We start from the raw sequence: 17,898 nt of genomic DNA, 5'->3' as shown, positions 1-17,898 counted from the left end.
AATACGTACTTTACGAAGTTTATTTCCGATTGCAATGCAGAACACGTCCGTATGCAAAGTGAACGCTATAATTTCATGTCTATTATGATCAAAATATCATCTATGAATAAATCGGGGTTCGAAGATCGTTCAAAACGTTTACTCGTGTTCTGCTCATTTTCTTGAAATGCCCGTGCGATTTGCTTGTAACATTTATGTAACTCGTCCAATTTTTCCCTTACCGGTAAGAAAATCTTCTTTCACAAAAAGGTTAGTAAGGCTGTACGATGTCTTTTGATAGGATCTAACGTAACCTCTGAGTCAGAACTTCGGAAAAACATGAAATTTCTTGTAACTCCTCTTGAGCTGCATAATCAAGCACTGATTGGACAAAGAATGCAACATATCGTTCACACTCTTCGATAAGACTCTCTTTTTTTACATTATTGCGGAGTATGATAGCCACCGATGATTAGTATTGTCGAACGGAATTCGAGTACTGATTGCGGTAAAAGCATCGTTACGGTAGCTGTTAGTTCAAGTTAAAGGCTCGCAGGGATACCATGGAGAACGACACCCGCAGCAAAGATTCGCAAAGTGAGTTTCATCGAAATTAGTCGGAACCTGATGAAAGAATTCAACGTGTTCTGGTGTTTTTCAGGCTCAATGTGGTCTGTGCAAAAGGGTACGACCACGATGTTCATCGCCGAAGTGCTGGGCACTGCGATACTTCTGTTCATCGGTTGTATGGGTTCTTTAGGAACGATGGGACCGATATTGCCACCGCCATTACAGACATCTATGGCGTTCGGTATGACTGTCAACCTTTTGATTATGGTAAGAATATTTTACATTTTGGAAAAAAAAAATCGAAGAAAGGAGAAATAAGTTTTAAGAGGTAGATCGTAATATTGTGATTATCTATTTAATTTATCACTGCGATTATACAAAATCTAATTATTATTATAGATGTTAGGACATATAAGCGGTGCGCATTTAAATCCTGCTGTCACCATAGGGGCAGTTATTCTTGGAATTAAAACCATTCCAACGGGTATACTCTATGCAATAGCACAATTTATTGGAGCTACTATCGGATATGGATTACTCATGGTACGAATTTTTAGTTTTATTACTACTGTACGAACATAATTAACTAAAACGATCGATTTTTCTCTAATAATTTTGTGTCATATATGTGTAAATTTTACACTTATACACGTAGAAAACGTTTCACATAATTTCGAATTGATTTAAATCGCCATAGACAGTAATTATACGCGATGTATGTCGGATTTTCGCTTATGCATATATAAATTATCGTATTAATTGAACATATTACATAACACTTTGTATACGTATTACACGAGTCTAAAGCATTCTTTGTAAATTCTTATACGATTAGAAGATGAAAAATTATCTTTCTCGCACAAATCTGACGTCAGACTTTAACGATAAACCGATACGTCACACATATATCACGATGATAAAAAGCTTGTTAACTACTGTACTGAATGTTCGTTTAATTGTAATTTTAATGGAACAGACAATAACTCCGCCCGAGTTGTTCAATGATGGATATTCAAATTCGTCGGTGGGCCATTGTGTAACAGTCGTTCATCCTGGAATTAATACCACGCAAGCCATTTTAATCGAAATTCTCTGTACGTCGTTCATACTTTGCGCAGCGTGCGCTACTTGGGACCCAAGGTGCGCTCATACAACAGATTCCACGGCGATCCGATTTGGCTTCTCTGTTGTTGGCATTTCACTCGCGGCGGTAAAAAGTTTCACAATTAAAAATATGCCATTGTTTAGAAAACACGAGAAATTTATTCATGTGTATATTTTGGAAAATATACTCTTTTAGAGTCCTTACACTGGTTGCAGTATGAATCCTGCGCGTACTTTCGGCCCAGCTTTTTGGAATGGGAACTGGACGGATCAATGGGTGAGCTGAATTTTATTACTGAATAATATAATTTATTTGATGCCTCTCCAAGATTTACACAAATCTTTCCAGCGTCATATTTTATATAATCTTACGATCTTAAACTTTAATCTTCATCGTACTCGATAAAAAACAAGTTTCCGCACTTTAGATTTTCCTTGTTAACGTTATCGGCTCAGAGATGATACCTCGTAGGTTGGAGAAAAGAGCAGTGCAAATATTTGTTCACAGTGCGCTGATTAGATTATATCATAAGTAGCGATAATCGTTCTTTTTTCTTGCTTTCATAAAAACTTTTCTAGATTTACTGGTTCGGACCGACTGCAGGTGCTTTCCTTGGAACATATACGTACGTGTATCTGTTTGCGGAGAAAAAAGTGGACGTAGAGGACCCACATCTTAGGTATATAGAAATGAAGTCGATTAAAGCATCGTTGCAAGACATAAATTTCAAACAAGAAAGAAATGTTAAGGAAGAAAATCTCGAATTAGTAAAGGGCGATGAAGCTGCTTGATAACTGTTAAGGTACGATTATTCATTATCGACCGTTAGCAACAGTCTTCCATAATATCTAAAGTAGTTCAGTGACGCCACCACGGGTGTCGCTGCACGTTAAAGTATGGCGTGCACTGTATTTCCATCAACATATATTGCATTTATCTCGTATATATATACAGTGTTTATCTCATCTTGTATTATTTCAACAAAATTGACACCACTTACTTACTATTTAACGGTATAAGTGTGATTTATAGATTAATTATTTTATGGTTATGTAGCTGTAGGATGTATAAATAATGTAACGATTTCTTTAATTCTAATTATTTAATATTCCCGGATGGTAAGAGAGTAGCTTGTGCTAGTAGGGAAAATGATAAGTGTTTAAGTGATGTAACAATTCTCAATATGTCTAATTTAAAAATTCATATATTTATATACGAAAAATATATTTAAATTCATTAAAAAATTGAAATGAGACGTAATTTCTTCTAAGTAGGTACATACAGTATTTAGAGTGTCAGAGTATCTTCCAAGTATTTTTGACTCATACAGTTCATACGGTTTCTATTTAAAGCTATTCTATTTTCTCAAGAAGCTCAGCATTTTCCTCAATGATCTGCTTTAATGAACCAATCTAATCAATGTATGTACACACTAGACAAATAACTACTTTAAGAACGTAGTCAGGTGACGACGTGGAAAGGTTTATTTCTGACATGAAAGTCCTGCGCAGATTCATGTTCCACAAATACGTCGTCACAATTTGAATCAATAGTGCGGCTCTAGAATTTTAAGCCCCAATCACACTTGTGTTCTACGTCTTGGAGGTTTAGTTATTTACGGTATAACAAAATATCTGTTTGCCAGTTGTGTATTTTATTTTCAAGTTACAAAATGTTACCCGTCCTTGGCAAATTCAACTGTTAAGTTTGCAATATTTAAAGTCATAAAATTTCTTCGAATTGGAAGCATCGTTACTTTTTTATCTTTTTATTAAAGTAAAGTTGACGTGTTCCTGTAACCATTTTATCTATGTATAAAGAATATCATGCCAGTCTAGACAAAAATGGAAACGTAATGGAAACAAATGTTTGTTTTTTCCGAATTGCGCTTTATTATGTAGAGATCAATACGTGAAATGAGGTGACAATCATTGGGTATAAACCTATTATTAGTTCTTCCACACAACGGCTTAATACTTTTTTTTCATAAAATATACCATCAGGAGCACCACTAAATAACCACCAGTTATAGACATGCAATTATTTCACCATATTGAGGTGCAGTATTAATGAAAGAATCAATTATATAAGGAGTTAATTTTTACTTCAAAGCTCTTTGACAATAAATTTTATCAACGACCTGTTTTTATGTGCATTGCCACCCTATATGTAAACGATATCGGATTTCTAACCGCAGCATGTTGTAAAAACAAAGAGGAAACACAAAACAGGGAGATAGTTCTCAGGTTATATAGTAGCCGCAGCAGAATATGTATTAATCGTATTTCGGTCTGACTGCGTATCTGCGTAAGCTGTAATTAAGGAAACTTCCCATATATTTCGACATAGTTTTGCGTGTAATACATTTCCAAACGGTTCATGAGAATTTTACTTTTCCGAGATCAGGGCTAATTGCACGTTTAAACGTTGTTCTGCTCGTTCTAAAGGAACGACCCAAGAGTACGTGATCAAAAATACGTCATTACAAGTACTCTGGTACATTTACTATATACATTTCTATAGATTTACTATACTTTCTCTCTTTTTCTATTTTTCTATATACACGCGTGCGCATGACACACACACACATGTGAGTTTTATTCTATATATATATAGAATAAAATTCAACCGCTGCAACTATCGATTACCTGCTGCATCCATCTATAGAACGTTCTGGAGACCGAGACTGGAGCATTTGAAATACGTTGTTCCTGTTTTCAATTGATTCATTTCTTCTATTGTTAATAATATTATTTGTTTCTACGAAAATAAAATCCAAAATCTCAATGACAGAAACCAAATTTTTCTCTTTCTTAATAAGCATGATATTATATAACAAAATTGAATCCCCATACTATTTTCAATCCTCATTATCGTTGCTAATATCATGTATATGTGTAGTTGACGCGACGTTAAAACGTATTAAAAGGTGTACTCGGTCGATAAGAAGATGGCCACTGTTGCATGCGACACAACGGTTGATAAAACAACGGTTGAATGTTGAACATCCGTAATTAGCAAGGTGCACAAACACCACGAACGTCACAATGCATTAAACCATACGAAGATCAGTATCAGTAACTATATGCTAGTTTTTTAATATATCCGACGACTCAGCGGTTGCATAGACAACGCTATTAAATTTATAATATTCCATACGAGCATCATCCGACTACATTATACACATATATACATGCGTATATGTATATATCGAGTCGTTAAGCAGCTACGAAACCATATCATTCCAGAATGTTACGCATTCGTGCACCTGAGAGAGCAATGAAAACATTAGGAGACGCGCGGTCTGCATCCAGCTGGATACATATGTCGATAGACATATTCCGGTTCTGTTCTTGCCCCTCCCGGTTGTGTGTGAATTTATCGCGAACATCTGCTCAGCTTTATGCTTCCGCTTCTATGGCCAGGTTGCCTGGTAATTTTCCTTTCATCATTCAACCCTTAAAATTATTCCAGTTTTCATTATTGTATATATTACATGTTTGAAAAGCTACACAAAAGATTTTATACCGTAGGGATCTTGGCCACGATCCTTATTCCCATGAATAAACTTGCATCAGTTACGCCCTTCAAGCAAGATACTACGCATTAGGTCAGAAGACGCATACGAAAAATCGATAGAGCTACAGCTGTCACGTGAAGCCTGTATTGCGCAATAATACGCGCCCTTTGCATAAGCGTCGTTGGTTTTGGAAGGTCATTGTGACACGTGATTGAGCAAATGCGATAAAATTAACACGTGATTAACGTGTCACGTTACTTTTCCTGCCATGATCAACCTCATTAACCTCAGAATGCTGACCTGTATCACGCTATACATATATGTAGCTCGTGTGTGTTTGCAAACATGATGCTATTTATTGCTTGACATGGGTCAGAGTTATGACCGTGCCACCGAATTGTCTTAAAGTAACGAGCTTCTTTATCCTCCTTTTATCTACCTTTCTGTCCTACCGTATCGATGGAATTCGTTTTTAGCAAACATATGTTTCGGGATAACTACGCAGCTTTCATGACGAAATACGCCATGTAATCTGGCCGGGATTTTACTTCATTAACTGACCATTGCTCTCCCCACCTTGAGAGTGATTTCACAGAACGAAATTCTGGTATTCGTGCTCAATGGAAAAAATAGATACTTAATATTTTCCAGAAATGTGTGTTTTTCGAAAATTGATCATATAAGATCACTTGGCCAGTGCACTTCTGTACTGTGTCATAGTTCACTGTCTCCTTGATTAGTGATTCAGCAGTAATTCTGATAAAGATATGCACCGAATTGTTCATTACCATCTATAGACTTATATACGATAACAACGTCATCTCACTCATACTTGCAGAAGATCAAAAATGCAATCTTATCTCGAGCTATCAAAGATAGTAGAAACAAGAGAAGCACTCATGTAGAGGTAAAATACTCGTTTTGCTTGTTGAATGCAAGTTAACATTGTAAGAGATCGAAAAATGTTTCCAAAGATTCAATGTTTGTATTGTTAAAATAATTAACGACAAACGTGACGTAACCTATAAGCTTCTAAAAAATCACGCGTAGTAAATAGCATCGTTAAAGACAACCTCAAACTGTCCTTGACTTCGGAAACTACGTAGTGTTTCTAAGGAATGGCCCTTTCCCCTGACGTTACGACGAAAACAAATAGCCGAATAATACGAGGTTAGTCGTTTCTTGTTTCCATCACGCACATAATCCAGCCATTCGAAGTGTAAATATATAGGTATAGAAGAAGGAAATGTACGTTTGTGTGAGTGAGGTTATGGTGGGGACCAGGTGGGAGATTGTGCCAGAAATCTCGTCGTTGCCTCCCCGATCAATACTCGGATTTTGCTTGTTTTTTCCACAAAAATCAGTTAAATAGCGATAATTGTGTCGTTGATTGATAGTTTATGGCACGAGGAACACGATGATATAAGTGGCTGTTGGATAAATGATGGAATAAATATAAAAATCATGAGTTTAAAGAAAATGCGCATTAGGTGCCGGTTGCCGGCGTAACTTCTCGAACATTCAGTACTGCGACGCCGCACGGCTATATAAGAGGGCCGGCCGGCTTGGCTCGGCGCATTCGTAAATAAACTTTCGTTCAGTTCGGACGCAACGAACACCCGAAGACCCACCAACCAGTGAACATACCTCTACTTCTTTTACGTGGTCCACGAGGCTGCTGACAACACGACGAGAAAATGTAGACGAGACGGATTCGGTGCGGAGCGCGACAGTTTACCGTGGGTATTCCTAGCTTTTAAGTGATTTGGACATTTTTTTAAAATTGTAGTTTTGTGGTTTGGGTTTATTGAAAGCTTTCGCTTCTGCGATATTACTTTTGTTTCACAGTAGATACATTGAAATATATTGCTATGACAATTTACGCTTTGACTTTAAATAAATTATTGAGTATTGAATTTATTAGGTATGTAGAAGATAAAGCAAAAGCAATAACGTTGAAGCTAATTTGATATTAGCAATTATTTAAGAAATATATGCTACACTTTGATGAATTATTCTTGATGAAAATTTTCTATAGCAAATATAACATTTTATAACAGATTTAACCCAAGGGTTTTAATAGTTTATGTATATAAATGTATGTTTTTATATAATTTTTTCCGATTTATAATAGTATATAAAATTCTATCGAATTATTTTATAAGAACTCCATATAATACGTAAATGTAAAAAAAAAAAGATTATGTCAAAATACTTCGGTCGCGATTATTATTTTTCTTCCGTAGTCGTTTCTATTTTGACCGGTTTACTCGCCGGTTCTCCTGTTTTCGTGATTTCAATGATTCGTTCAGTTCCGCTAGGTGTCTCTCCCTGAAAGAAAATGATAACATAAAAAACTAAGTCGTTATATAGATCGTAAAAGCGATCATGAAACAAATGAACGAGGCTTTTTATATTTGTTTTTATAGTGAACCCTACGGGGTCGGTGCTTGAACAATCCGTACGCAACCATAATCTGGTCAGATTAGAGTTCGAAATTTCCTCACACATTTTGAACTATTTGAGAAGAGCACCTCGAGATACAGGCATTAGGTAAGCGGTCATTGAACCGACGTATTTCTATTGTTCTACAGTTTTAACGCTAATATAAGATCAGAAAATTAACATTAGGGCTCATAGTGTCGCTACTTAATTATGCAATTCGAAATATTATATTCTTATTGAAAATAATACTATAAGCTATAAATCTATGCAAATTTGGAAATATTTCACATTTCAAAGAATTCTCTTTTGAACTATATCTCAAAAATGCTTTCGAATCAAAATTGTTGATACGTAGCGTCACTCTAGCCTGTTTAGTTACACATCAGTTATATAGATGTCGCCCTTAGCCTCTCAAGTACGTCTATAGTGTATTTTCACGATGTCTTCTCAATGCTGAGTGAATCGTAAAGTACTCCCTGATCTTTTAATTGACATCTCGATGAGGAGCACTCGCTAGTTTCGGACTTTATCGATTTTAACTACTTTCAAGTTGACCTTTTTTTTATTATTACTACTAGACATTCGATTATATGTATATATACATATATGTGTATATATATATATATCTCTTTGACCAACTAACAATTATATACTATATCTTTTACAATTATACAGAAATTTTGCTCCTTGAGTTATTTATCGAGTTAAAGTCGATAAACATTGTTACGAATACTTTTACGAATGTGCCTCATCCACGTAAAAGTCTTTAATTCAACGTGACGTTCTTTTTATAGTTTAGAGCAGACTCGTAGTTTGAGGTCGAGAATAAATCGTCAGCACCATCTTGTCTAAACGAATACTCTACTACAAGGGCACACGGAACGTTGGAATTGAGAACAAAAAATAAGTATACAGAATCAAATAGAACGGGGAAAAGATACAAAAACAATAGAAAAACAAAACAAAAGAAGGCTAGGAAGAGAATGGATCATTTTCCTAAAGTGCTCTAGCTTTGCGAATCGAGAAGCGTCGGGCGAGTCCTTCGCTCGGATTCGCCACCGAGCTCTCCTCTTCGTCTCGTTACCTTTTTGGGTGCCGTGATAGTTAAAACACCATCCGAAGAAAGGCTCGAGGTAATATTGATCACATCGTGAGATGGAGGCAAGACGTATCTCCGTACGAAGTGTCTGCTGATAAATCCGTGCTCGTCTTGTCTCTCCTCGTGTTTGGCTTCGACAATAACGTTGTTACCGACCGTCTTTACCGTGATCTCCTCCGGTGAGAATTGTTGAACGTCCAATATTACCTGCGCAGATCAGAGCGAAGCAGTTAAGACAGGTCCAACGGGGAAAACTATCATTTTTTAGGAGCACGATGTTGCGTGTAGTAACCGATACGATGTATCAAAGAGGCCATAACAGAGATCCATACCACTATTGAAATATATTTCTACCATCCAATTCTTGATTACACACGTTTGTATTCCGTTAAATCCGCCCAAAAAAAAAAGATACAAATCATCTTTTATTGCGAAATTTAAGTATTCAGGCTTTTCACAACACCGATTATCGAAAGAGGCTCGCTCATTTAAATTACCGCCGCTTTAAGGCAGGCGAAGGCAGCCTTCGCCTGCTATCGAAATCTGCATTTATAATTAATTTGTTAACCAGTCAGTCTGTATATCAAGATAACAAGTTTTCTCCTTCGGAAGACCTTAGGTATCTGTCTGTTGGATACACGAGAAATTTACAACCATTAGCTATTTAGCTACCATACGCACAACCGTTTCTAAAGCCTTCTTTAATCACTCTAATAGTACCCGAGAAAGAAAAAACTGTAACTCAGTGGAAGAAAATAAGTACCCATCAAATAAAAGCCGTTCTTCCGGTTAACTCAACTTGTCCACGCACTAACTTCTAGTTACAAAGGTCGCCGGAGTTTATAGAACATGAAGACACAGTAGGAAAGAAAAAATATGTAGGAGTTAATCCCAGCTTTTTCTACTTTCTACCCGTTGCAAAGTTTTTGCTTATTTTCCATTCTTGTCCTGTATTTTTCATGTAACACCAGTGTTTTGTAATTTCCATTCTACTTGAATGTAACCGTTGAGAACGAGCAAACCGAGAAGATGTAGCTGATAAACACATCTATCTGGAACATCGTTTCCTCCCCCATTTTTTTTTTTTTTGTTCACTCGTAAGAAAGACGTGCGTGCAAAGTATACAAGTAGCAGGTGGAATTATTTTCTACTATTGAGCAAAAAGAGAGAAACAGAATCGTCACGTTGACACACGTGTTTTGTACTTCGATCAACAATTTATCTCGTGGTTAGCAGCTTCACTTTGGAAACAAACATTAAGTGAAAGAAAGCGAGGGTAAACGCATCAGTGACAGCAGAGATAAAGCGAACCGCGGTTCTTCGGGTGATACTAGCGTGATCCCAGGACCCGGGGAGCAATTTTCAAAGTTAGAAAATAAGGAATGAACTTGTGCAGAATGATACGAAAAACCTTCACTTTCTTTCGTACATTTCGGGCAAAGTAGCAAGAGACCGTTAAACAAATTTTAAATCTCCAGTGCTGCTGCATATTGAATATATAGAGAGAGAGAGAGAGGAGAGAGAGAGAGGGAGAGAGAGAAAGAGCGAGCAAGAGCGACACATTGTGCGCCTGCATTTTTGTACATATAGAATATTTCGTATTGAATCGTTTTCTATGGTCCTGTCGTTGATGATTCGAGAAGCATTTATTTTTATATAGAGATTATTATATATATAGCGAAACAAAAAAGAGATCCGAAAGTTTTAAGGGAAAGCCGTTTTTTAGTCCGCGAGGCGCCCCCATTTCAGGGGGGTGCTGCGAAACACCTCATACTTTCTCGATTCTTTCTGTCGACAAAAAAAAAAAAAAGAAGCAGCAAAAAGAAGACTGATATGATATCCATGTAACGATCCGTTTTTTTTTTTTCGGATTTCAATGACAAAGAAAAGTCGTCCTTTTTGAATATTTCAAGGTATTTGGTATCGTTTGTTGAAACGGAAACAAAATCCATTTGTGAGCGTAAAAGTTAAAGAGAAAAAAACAAAGAAATGAGAATGGCGAAAGCCGGTTAAACTGTGATTTTTGGAAGGAACTTCCGGCATATAAAGCGTGTGTCTGTCAGAAAATAGTCGCGTGTACGTTTCGGATTGTGTGTAAACAAAACTTCTTTTGCTACAAAATTTTGACAATTTTTCTCTATTCGAGTTTTTTTGAAGAAAAATAGTAGTTTTCGAGACCTGACTTCATTCTACCACAACATTTTTAAGCCCCCTCTTCCTTGAGGGAGGGGGTTCCTGTATACACACACACATATAAATATATATAAAAGGAGAAGGAACCAACAACTGAAATTGTAATAGCCCCGAAAAACGTTCCGAATCTTTATACCACTACACAGAGCTGTGAACCATTTGAAAAGAGAGGGTTGTAAGACGAGGAGAGAAATCAATTTTTAGAGTCCTTTATGTGTCAAACTTGAGATAGAGAATTATGCAGCAAAGAAAGAACATGCTGGGGGAAAGCAGCAGCAGCAACAGCAGCAGCAGTAGTAGTAATAGTAGTAGTAGTAGTGGCAGAAACAGAAATCGGTTTTCGGGCCTTCTGGTGTTCCAGTTCTTTCGTTCGTTTCGTTGATTATAGTCCTTGAAGATTGTGTCCCTTCCCCCCTTTTTTTTATTTTTTTGTTTCTTCTGTTATAATTACTTTTAATTCGATGATCGAATTGCTTCATTATAACAGTTCTGTATTGAAACGTTGCGTTGATAGTATTATTTTTCAATAGAGATATTCAGTAGAGATATTTGATATTTTTGGTTAATATTTTTTTTCGTTTGGCTCCATTAATTCCTTCCCTTTATTTCTTTTGAGTTACACCATCTCCTTTAATTCTTTTTTTGTACTTCCCTTTACGAATGCGCTAATTTCGTTCCCACTTCTTTCCTTACGTTTCACAACTAGGTTTCTAGGTCTTGAAAAATAATATTCGATACATTCGAGATTTCGAGATACAAGGTTTCTTTCTTTTCATTTGATTTCTTATTTTCCTAAACACGCATATATATTTTCAACACGTTCTGTACTTATTGGACGACACCTATGATAAAAATTCATAAATGACAACAATATAAAAAGAAAAGGTTATCACTTTAGATTGTCTCAGCCTAAGTTAATCGACCGTTAAACCGCGAAATAGTGGAACAAATATTTCGCTCACTGTATTAAAGAAACTCCAATTGCACGATATTATGATAAAATAAAAGAGAAACAGTAAAAAAAGAGAGAGATGGGCCAGTAAATGTTTAGCCTGTTCTAATCCAGTGTATTCAAATTATTGAACATATTTAGCTTGTGGCGATATAATTACTTAAAGAAGCTTTCAAATAATCCCTTGATATCAAAGCGAGAGTTACTAAGTTACAACGGTTACTTAAGAAGTACAAAGCAAACGAGAACAATTTGTATTCGGTGTAAAACAGCTAAAACAATTAGAAGCAGAACAAATCTACGAGAAAGGGAAGTGTCGAGTGTGTGTGATGTGCTTTAAACATTCTATGCTCGAGAGGTTACAAATATTTCAGGCGTTTTATCCAGTTCGAATCCATCAAATCTACCGACACGTAGACAAAAAGATATAGTTTTTTCTGATCTTCGAACTTATAAGCTTCGTAATATGTGTATATAATTGTGCAGAGATGAGAAATTTGATAGGTAAAGGAACGCGGGTCTGATTGGTGGCTATTGCCTCACTATTGCTTAAAATTTAACAGGGCCACCTCGTGTCATGCGTATTTTCGTAATTAGCTGAAATACTTATATGAAATATATGTTATATATTATATATTATACATTATACATTATATATTATATACTATATATATAGTGTCTTTTTGAAATTCATTTTTAGAAGTTCGCTTACTTTTGATATTTTCTTTTGCTCGAAAGCACCTTTTACTCTTGAAATACTGTCTTTGATCAATATTTTTCTTTATTCTTCGTTTCCTCGAGTTTTCCTTTGACTCGTAGCTATTTCGAAGCCTAATTTAACGCTCAACGGTATTAGCAATAATTAATATTCCGAATATCAATCCGTTTTCACTGGCTGGACACATAATTAATCTTCTTTCAACTAACTTCTTACATACGATCTAAGACCAACGACGGCTATCCCATTACTTTTTGGCTCCGGCCGAAAGTTATGGGATAGCCGTTGACTGAATATATTCGTGGTGCTTACAATAACGCGTTCAAGTATAATCTCTGTGAATCTTCAAAATCCGATCGAATACTAGCAATAAAAGATTATAATAGAGCGTTAAATTTCCAACGAACTTCAAGCACATTTATTTGGGTGTTACTAACAGAGTTGCTTCAAGTCGTGTCGCGTATATCGTGTATATTTCAAACATTCGAAGCGTCCGACTTATTTGAGGAATCACGATTTACACGTTTTTTGAAATTGCACGAACAAGCTTCAACCAGGTTTAAGGAACCAAATTGTCTCTTTTAGACAAGCTGTATAATATTAACTATCTTCCTTTTGACGTTTGATAAGCGAAATCTAACAAAAGTTGCAGCTAATTTTCTAATCGGTTAAAGAAAACACATCGTCTTCTCTCCTTTGTCTTCGTTCTCGACCTTGTTCGATCATTGTAACAAATTAACGCAACCCTAAACACTTTCAATCCTTTCTTTGAACTCTCCTCTTCCATGGGATTCCACGTACGCGTGGGATCCTATCGAAGACGAGAGAAATCCCACATCCAGCCCCTTGCAGCAGTACTCTCCCACCCTGTGACGTACAATAATGATCTTGAACGCGAGTTCTTGAAACGAGAAAACATCCAGTGAGACGTAGATTCTATAATTCACGTCGAGATATCACGATTAATAAATAGTCATGATGTCATATTATTAACCGTTCTAATGCAAAGTATAGCGGCGACTCGAGGCCGTCTTTCGTACATCGAAATCAAATATCCCCGCAGAGTTCCACAGTAACGTTACACAAGGTGAAACTGTACGAGCAAAGTGTAAAATCGAAGCGTGTCACGCGCCCCTCCTCCAACAACGATTTCACGCTTAATAACATATATTTACGATCGACAACTTTCAGAGGCCATCAGACGAGTTACGAAGAAACTATAACGAGTAACAAAAATTAGTAGCATCACTGGTGTCAAGATGGAATACGTTCAACACATCAAACGTAAATCACTTGCTTAGCCCTGAAATCGGCGTTTAACTAAAGGAAATTTGATAACGCGCAGGTTCGTTTCTAGCAAGCATCGCACATAGTACTTTGACAGAAATAGCAGTAGGGTACATGCACCGCTCAGATTATCTGAGAATGCGTGCCAACTAAATTGCTCTAAATTATTCCAAATTGTCCAAAGCAAAAGGTTTCTAAATTCAAATAAATTGAAATATTAATTCGAAACGATTTCTTAGCGACGCAATAAATTCGTAATAAATATAAACATCCATTATTAATCTATCGGTAATTTTTGATTTGATAATCCAGTGACACCTAATTAATTGTAGTCTTCCAAAGAGATCTCATCTGATCCATATCCATAGTTACCACTCGAACCAGAAGGGTAGTCCTAGCTATACCTATTGTTTTTGACAATAGGTATGGTTAGATACCATCGAGTGATAACTATGGATATGGCTCGCGATTCTCTATAATCCGATCAGCAGTACATAAACGATGGCCGAATCAATCTTAATCCATGAAACGATTCTTGAAAAGCTTCTCAAAGAGTAAGAAAACGACAATACTAGAAACAACAATACCTTCCCTCGTTCGCCGATCAACAGCGAGAAATTAATGTCAAGAGAACCAAGCCTATGTTTCCACCTACATCATTGGATCTATTTCCCTAACCATACACAAAGACAGGTCAAACGAACCATACGCTTTGATCCTCCAGATCCAATAAGAATCTTACGATTCATTCGATGTATCCTGCATCATTCCTTGGGGCTTTGCAAGTCTAAGTTCAGTTTGCAGTAGAGTCACATCGCAGTTGTCGATTACGCGATTTACTCGTACAAACATCTGAAAAAAGTTGACGCATAAAATGGTCACAAACCTGGAAGTTGTCCTTGTCGTCGATCTGGATCGTGCTCGATCCACTCGAGGGCTGAGGCGTCACGTTCCTCCAGGGACGGTAGTACCTATCGCGAAAGATCGAACGTAGAGGTCTGTCGAGGTTGAGATCGGAGAACCGTGATAGAAGTTCGTCTCGATTTAATCCTCTGCCAAAGTGTTGGTCCATCAATCTGGACATGGGTCGATCTAAATCGTCCCACCAGTCACGGAATATCAATGGCACCACCGACATCTGAAACGATAATGAACAATGAAGAAAATCAGTAATATCGGCCGGTTCTTGCTTTTCGATTTCGGGACGTAGTATAGATCGCGCAATGATGATATATACAGGAGAAAATAACAAAAAGGGAGAATACTCCGTTTTAACACGTGGTTAAATTAATATTACGAGACAATTAAGCCTTTATAACGCGAGACAGAAGTTTGATGGATTAAGAGTTAGGCTGTAAGCTGTTTTTAATTAAGAACATGCTAGGCAGATTCCTTTGAGCTTAAAAGAAAGAAAGCGCGTAAACGTGTGTTAAATCGCACGCCTATCGTTATTGTGTTATAATAAGGAACACGATCTAAGTAGATTCATCTCGAGAAACGGCTGTAATTAATAACAGTCCTGATACCAGAACGAGAATCACTGAACCACGATACAATTCAAAGGAAAGGAACAGATTCTCTTTTATTGCGAGTCTTCTAGTATTAACGCGAGGATGACCAATTTAGGAATCTTTTCTTAAAGTGAACAAATCACTAAGCATCACGAGAGCTGTTGCTATTACCGCAGATTAGCGTAGAGTAAATGTCTCGATTTTTAACACAGCAAATTACAACAATGTTGTTCCATTATTGTTTACGCGTTTCCTCGAGCGCATTTTCGTCGACGAATATATTAATTAGGGTCTTACTCGAACGCACAGCAGGTGATTTTTAGGAGGCTAATAAGTGTAGGAGCCGTAGCGATTCGTTGCGAATCTTTCTCGCGCGGATAATCGGTAATTCGTAACTTTTCCATCGAAAAACGAATAGCTGCCAGCGTAAGCCGAACACTAATGTCTCTCGCTGAATGCGCACATGACACAGTCCAATACTCCCGTTAGCTAACTCAAATCTAATTCAAAACGAATTTAACCGAAACATATGTTTAGCATACTCTAAACGGGGACTTACATTCAATCAAGATAATTTGACATTTCTAATCGGAAATTTGAGAACCGAACATCTATAAAAATAGAAAAAGGGAGATTACTCTGTGAAGAATCGCACCGCGCATATAACATTAAGAAATTAATATTCGCGACATCAAATTGGCAAACATTTATGAATAGAGCGTAACAGAATTTACGTGAACCATCCACGAAATGAGAGTATCAAAATAATTTCTATTTAGAATTGGCAAAGAATTGTGTGACGAATTTTTGTTTTATGACATCAAAGACGCGGATGTGTTTCTTCGGTGAAGCAGAGATCTCGTTTATTAAGGAGTATCTAGAACTTATATCGTTTATAACGTCAGCGTGTTAGGGACGATAAAGAAGAAAAGTCTACTAAGACATTGCATTTCCATCGAATTACGCATAATGTAACTTATGCTATAGCTTTAGGTTACGTGTAAGAGCCTAGGTATATAGAAGGTAGATACAACAAACAAAAAAAAAAAAAAAAAAAAGAAAAAAACGGAACAAGAGGATACCACTCTATTCGTTTTTAGGAGTAGTCGAAGCATAAGTGGCAGAAATTGTATAAATATTCTGGCCAGTTGTACCCACGTTAAAATCTCGGCTGTAGTAAATACAAACCAGAGATGCATAAAGACCGAATAACATTTTCATTGAAAAATCGTATTGAAGAACGTACAATAATTATGTTCCTCGGCCGTCTATGTATTCCGGCAATTAAGAACGTTTACTAATTCCTACGATCAGAATACTAATCTCGAACACTAAAAGGAGATAATAACATACAGCGAAGAAAGGTAAAATATATAACATGTTAGGGAATATTGTAGGAGGAGAGACAGTTAACAATGTATAAGAAAGGAAAAGAAGGGAAAAGCGTCGTCTTTATTAAAAAGGCGTGTCGTATGATGTCGTAAACCAGAACTTAATAAGGAATGTACTTAACAATTAAATCATGCTTTTTGACGATTGTATCTTAAAATGTAAGTTAGACCGCTAAGTTTCCAAATGCTACTACTACTACTAAACTACTACGTTTCGAAGTGAAACTATTATCCTCGATATCTTCATGGACGAAACTACTCTAGTGTTTAGTAAGGGAGGAGCACGAAACGTGTACCGTATATATGCATTTCTATGCGCGTATAGTAGAAGGCGATTCTTCGTTAAGAAGCGTGTTAGTCTTTCCCATGATTAGGCCGTGCGTTGATAACCATCTTTAAACGCGCGCAAACGGATAATATCGTTGACGATGATCGATGACCTTCAAGGTGGAAGGGAGCAAAAAAAAGAACATTGACATAATACCAGCGTTCCTAGGATTTCTAACGCTAATAGGATTAGATATGATACCGACAATTCTTAAGGGTTAAGGGGACGTATACTAGACGTGTACTTAGTCCTTAAATAGCTTAGGATCCTTACTATTTTAGGTTACTATTTCATACGGTGAAACGTCGTTGCGCGTTTTTTTCTTTTCGTCCAACGAAAGTAAGAACACTGACCGATTTACACTCATAATGATGAAAGAAGAAAAAGAAAACCAAAAAAAAAAAATTTTAAAAATACAAAAAAAAAAAGGAACAGACGACCAGTAGAAGCAAACAGTATAAGCTTCCAAAACAATCAAGTACTACCCAAGCGACTTCTCTTTCTTTGGAACGTGAGAAATGTAAGAGACGTGGTTACAAACAAATGACAAATGAACACACACCTTTGAATACCTTTTCCTTTTTTTCGCACGTAGAAGGAGAACTTAGAGCGAAGAAATACAACGCGGTTCACAGATACGAGTACTGACTGTCTGATTCAGTCGCGGAAGCGCGAGGTGCTTAAATAGGCGCGTTCTCGGGGTGCGTTTCAGACGCCTGCGGACAAGAGAGAAGGAGAAAGACGAGACCGAATTTTCGGATACTCCCACGATGTTCACGTGACGTTTACTGACTCTCGTC

The 17,898-nt window shown here is 36.8% G+C and overlaps 2 protein-coding genes across 2 annotated transcripts; one reads left to right on the top strand and one right to left on the bottom strand.

Annotated features, from left to right (window-relative positions):
- The first annotated feature begins 443 nt into the window (after positions 1-443).
- On the top strand, positions 444-10,531 carry LOC126918264 (aquaporin AQPAe.a-like). Its single transcript, XM_050725975.1, has 8 exons — positions 444-576; positions 641-816; positions 949-1,092; positions 1,526-1,759; positions 1,850-1,930; positions 2,233-6,913; positions 7,604-7,727; positions 8,414-10,531. Exons 1-6 carry the CDS (start codon positions 543-545, stop codon positions 2,443-2,445), a joined length of 882 nt encoding a protein of 293 aa, XP_050581932.1. The 5' UTR covers positions 444-542; the 3' UTR covers positions 2,446-6,913; positions 7,604-7,727; positions 8,414-10,531.
- On the bottom strand, positions 7,187-15,006 carry LOC126918265 (protein lethal(2)essential for life-like). Its single transcript, XM_050725976.1, has 3 exons — positions 14,755-15,006; positions 8,704-8,925; positions 7,187-7,505 (listed from the first exon to the last, which is right to left on the bottom strand). The coding sequence occupies exons 1-3, from the start codon at positions 15,004-15,006 to the stop codon at positions 7,404-7,406; spliced, it is 576 nt and encodes a 191-aa protein (XP_050581933.1). The 3' UTR covers positions 7,187-7,403.
- Positions 15,007-17,898: the final 2,892 nt, after the last annotated feature.

Source organism: Bombus affinis, chromosome 7, assembly GCF_024516045.1.
Source record: "Bombus affinis isolate iyBomAffi1 chromosome 7, iyBomAffi1.2, whole genome shotgun sequence".
In the NCBI taxonomy this organism is placed as follows: Eukaryota; Metazoa; Arthropoda; class Insecta; order Hymenoptera; family Apidae; genus Bombus; species Bombus affinis.
Note: the sequence above shows the minus strand (reverse complement) of the source record. Positions and strands in the feature narration are given on the sequence as shown.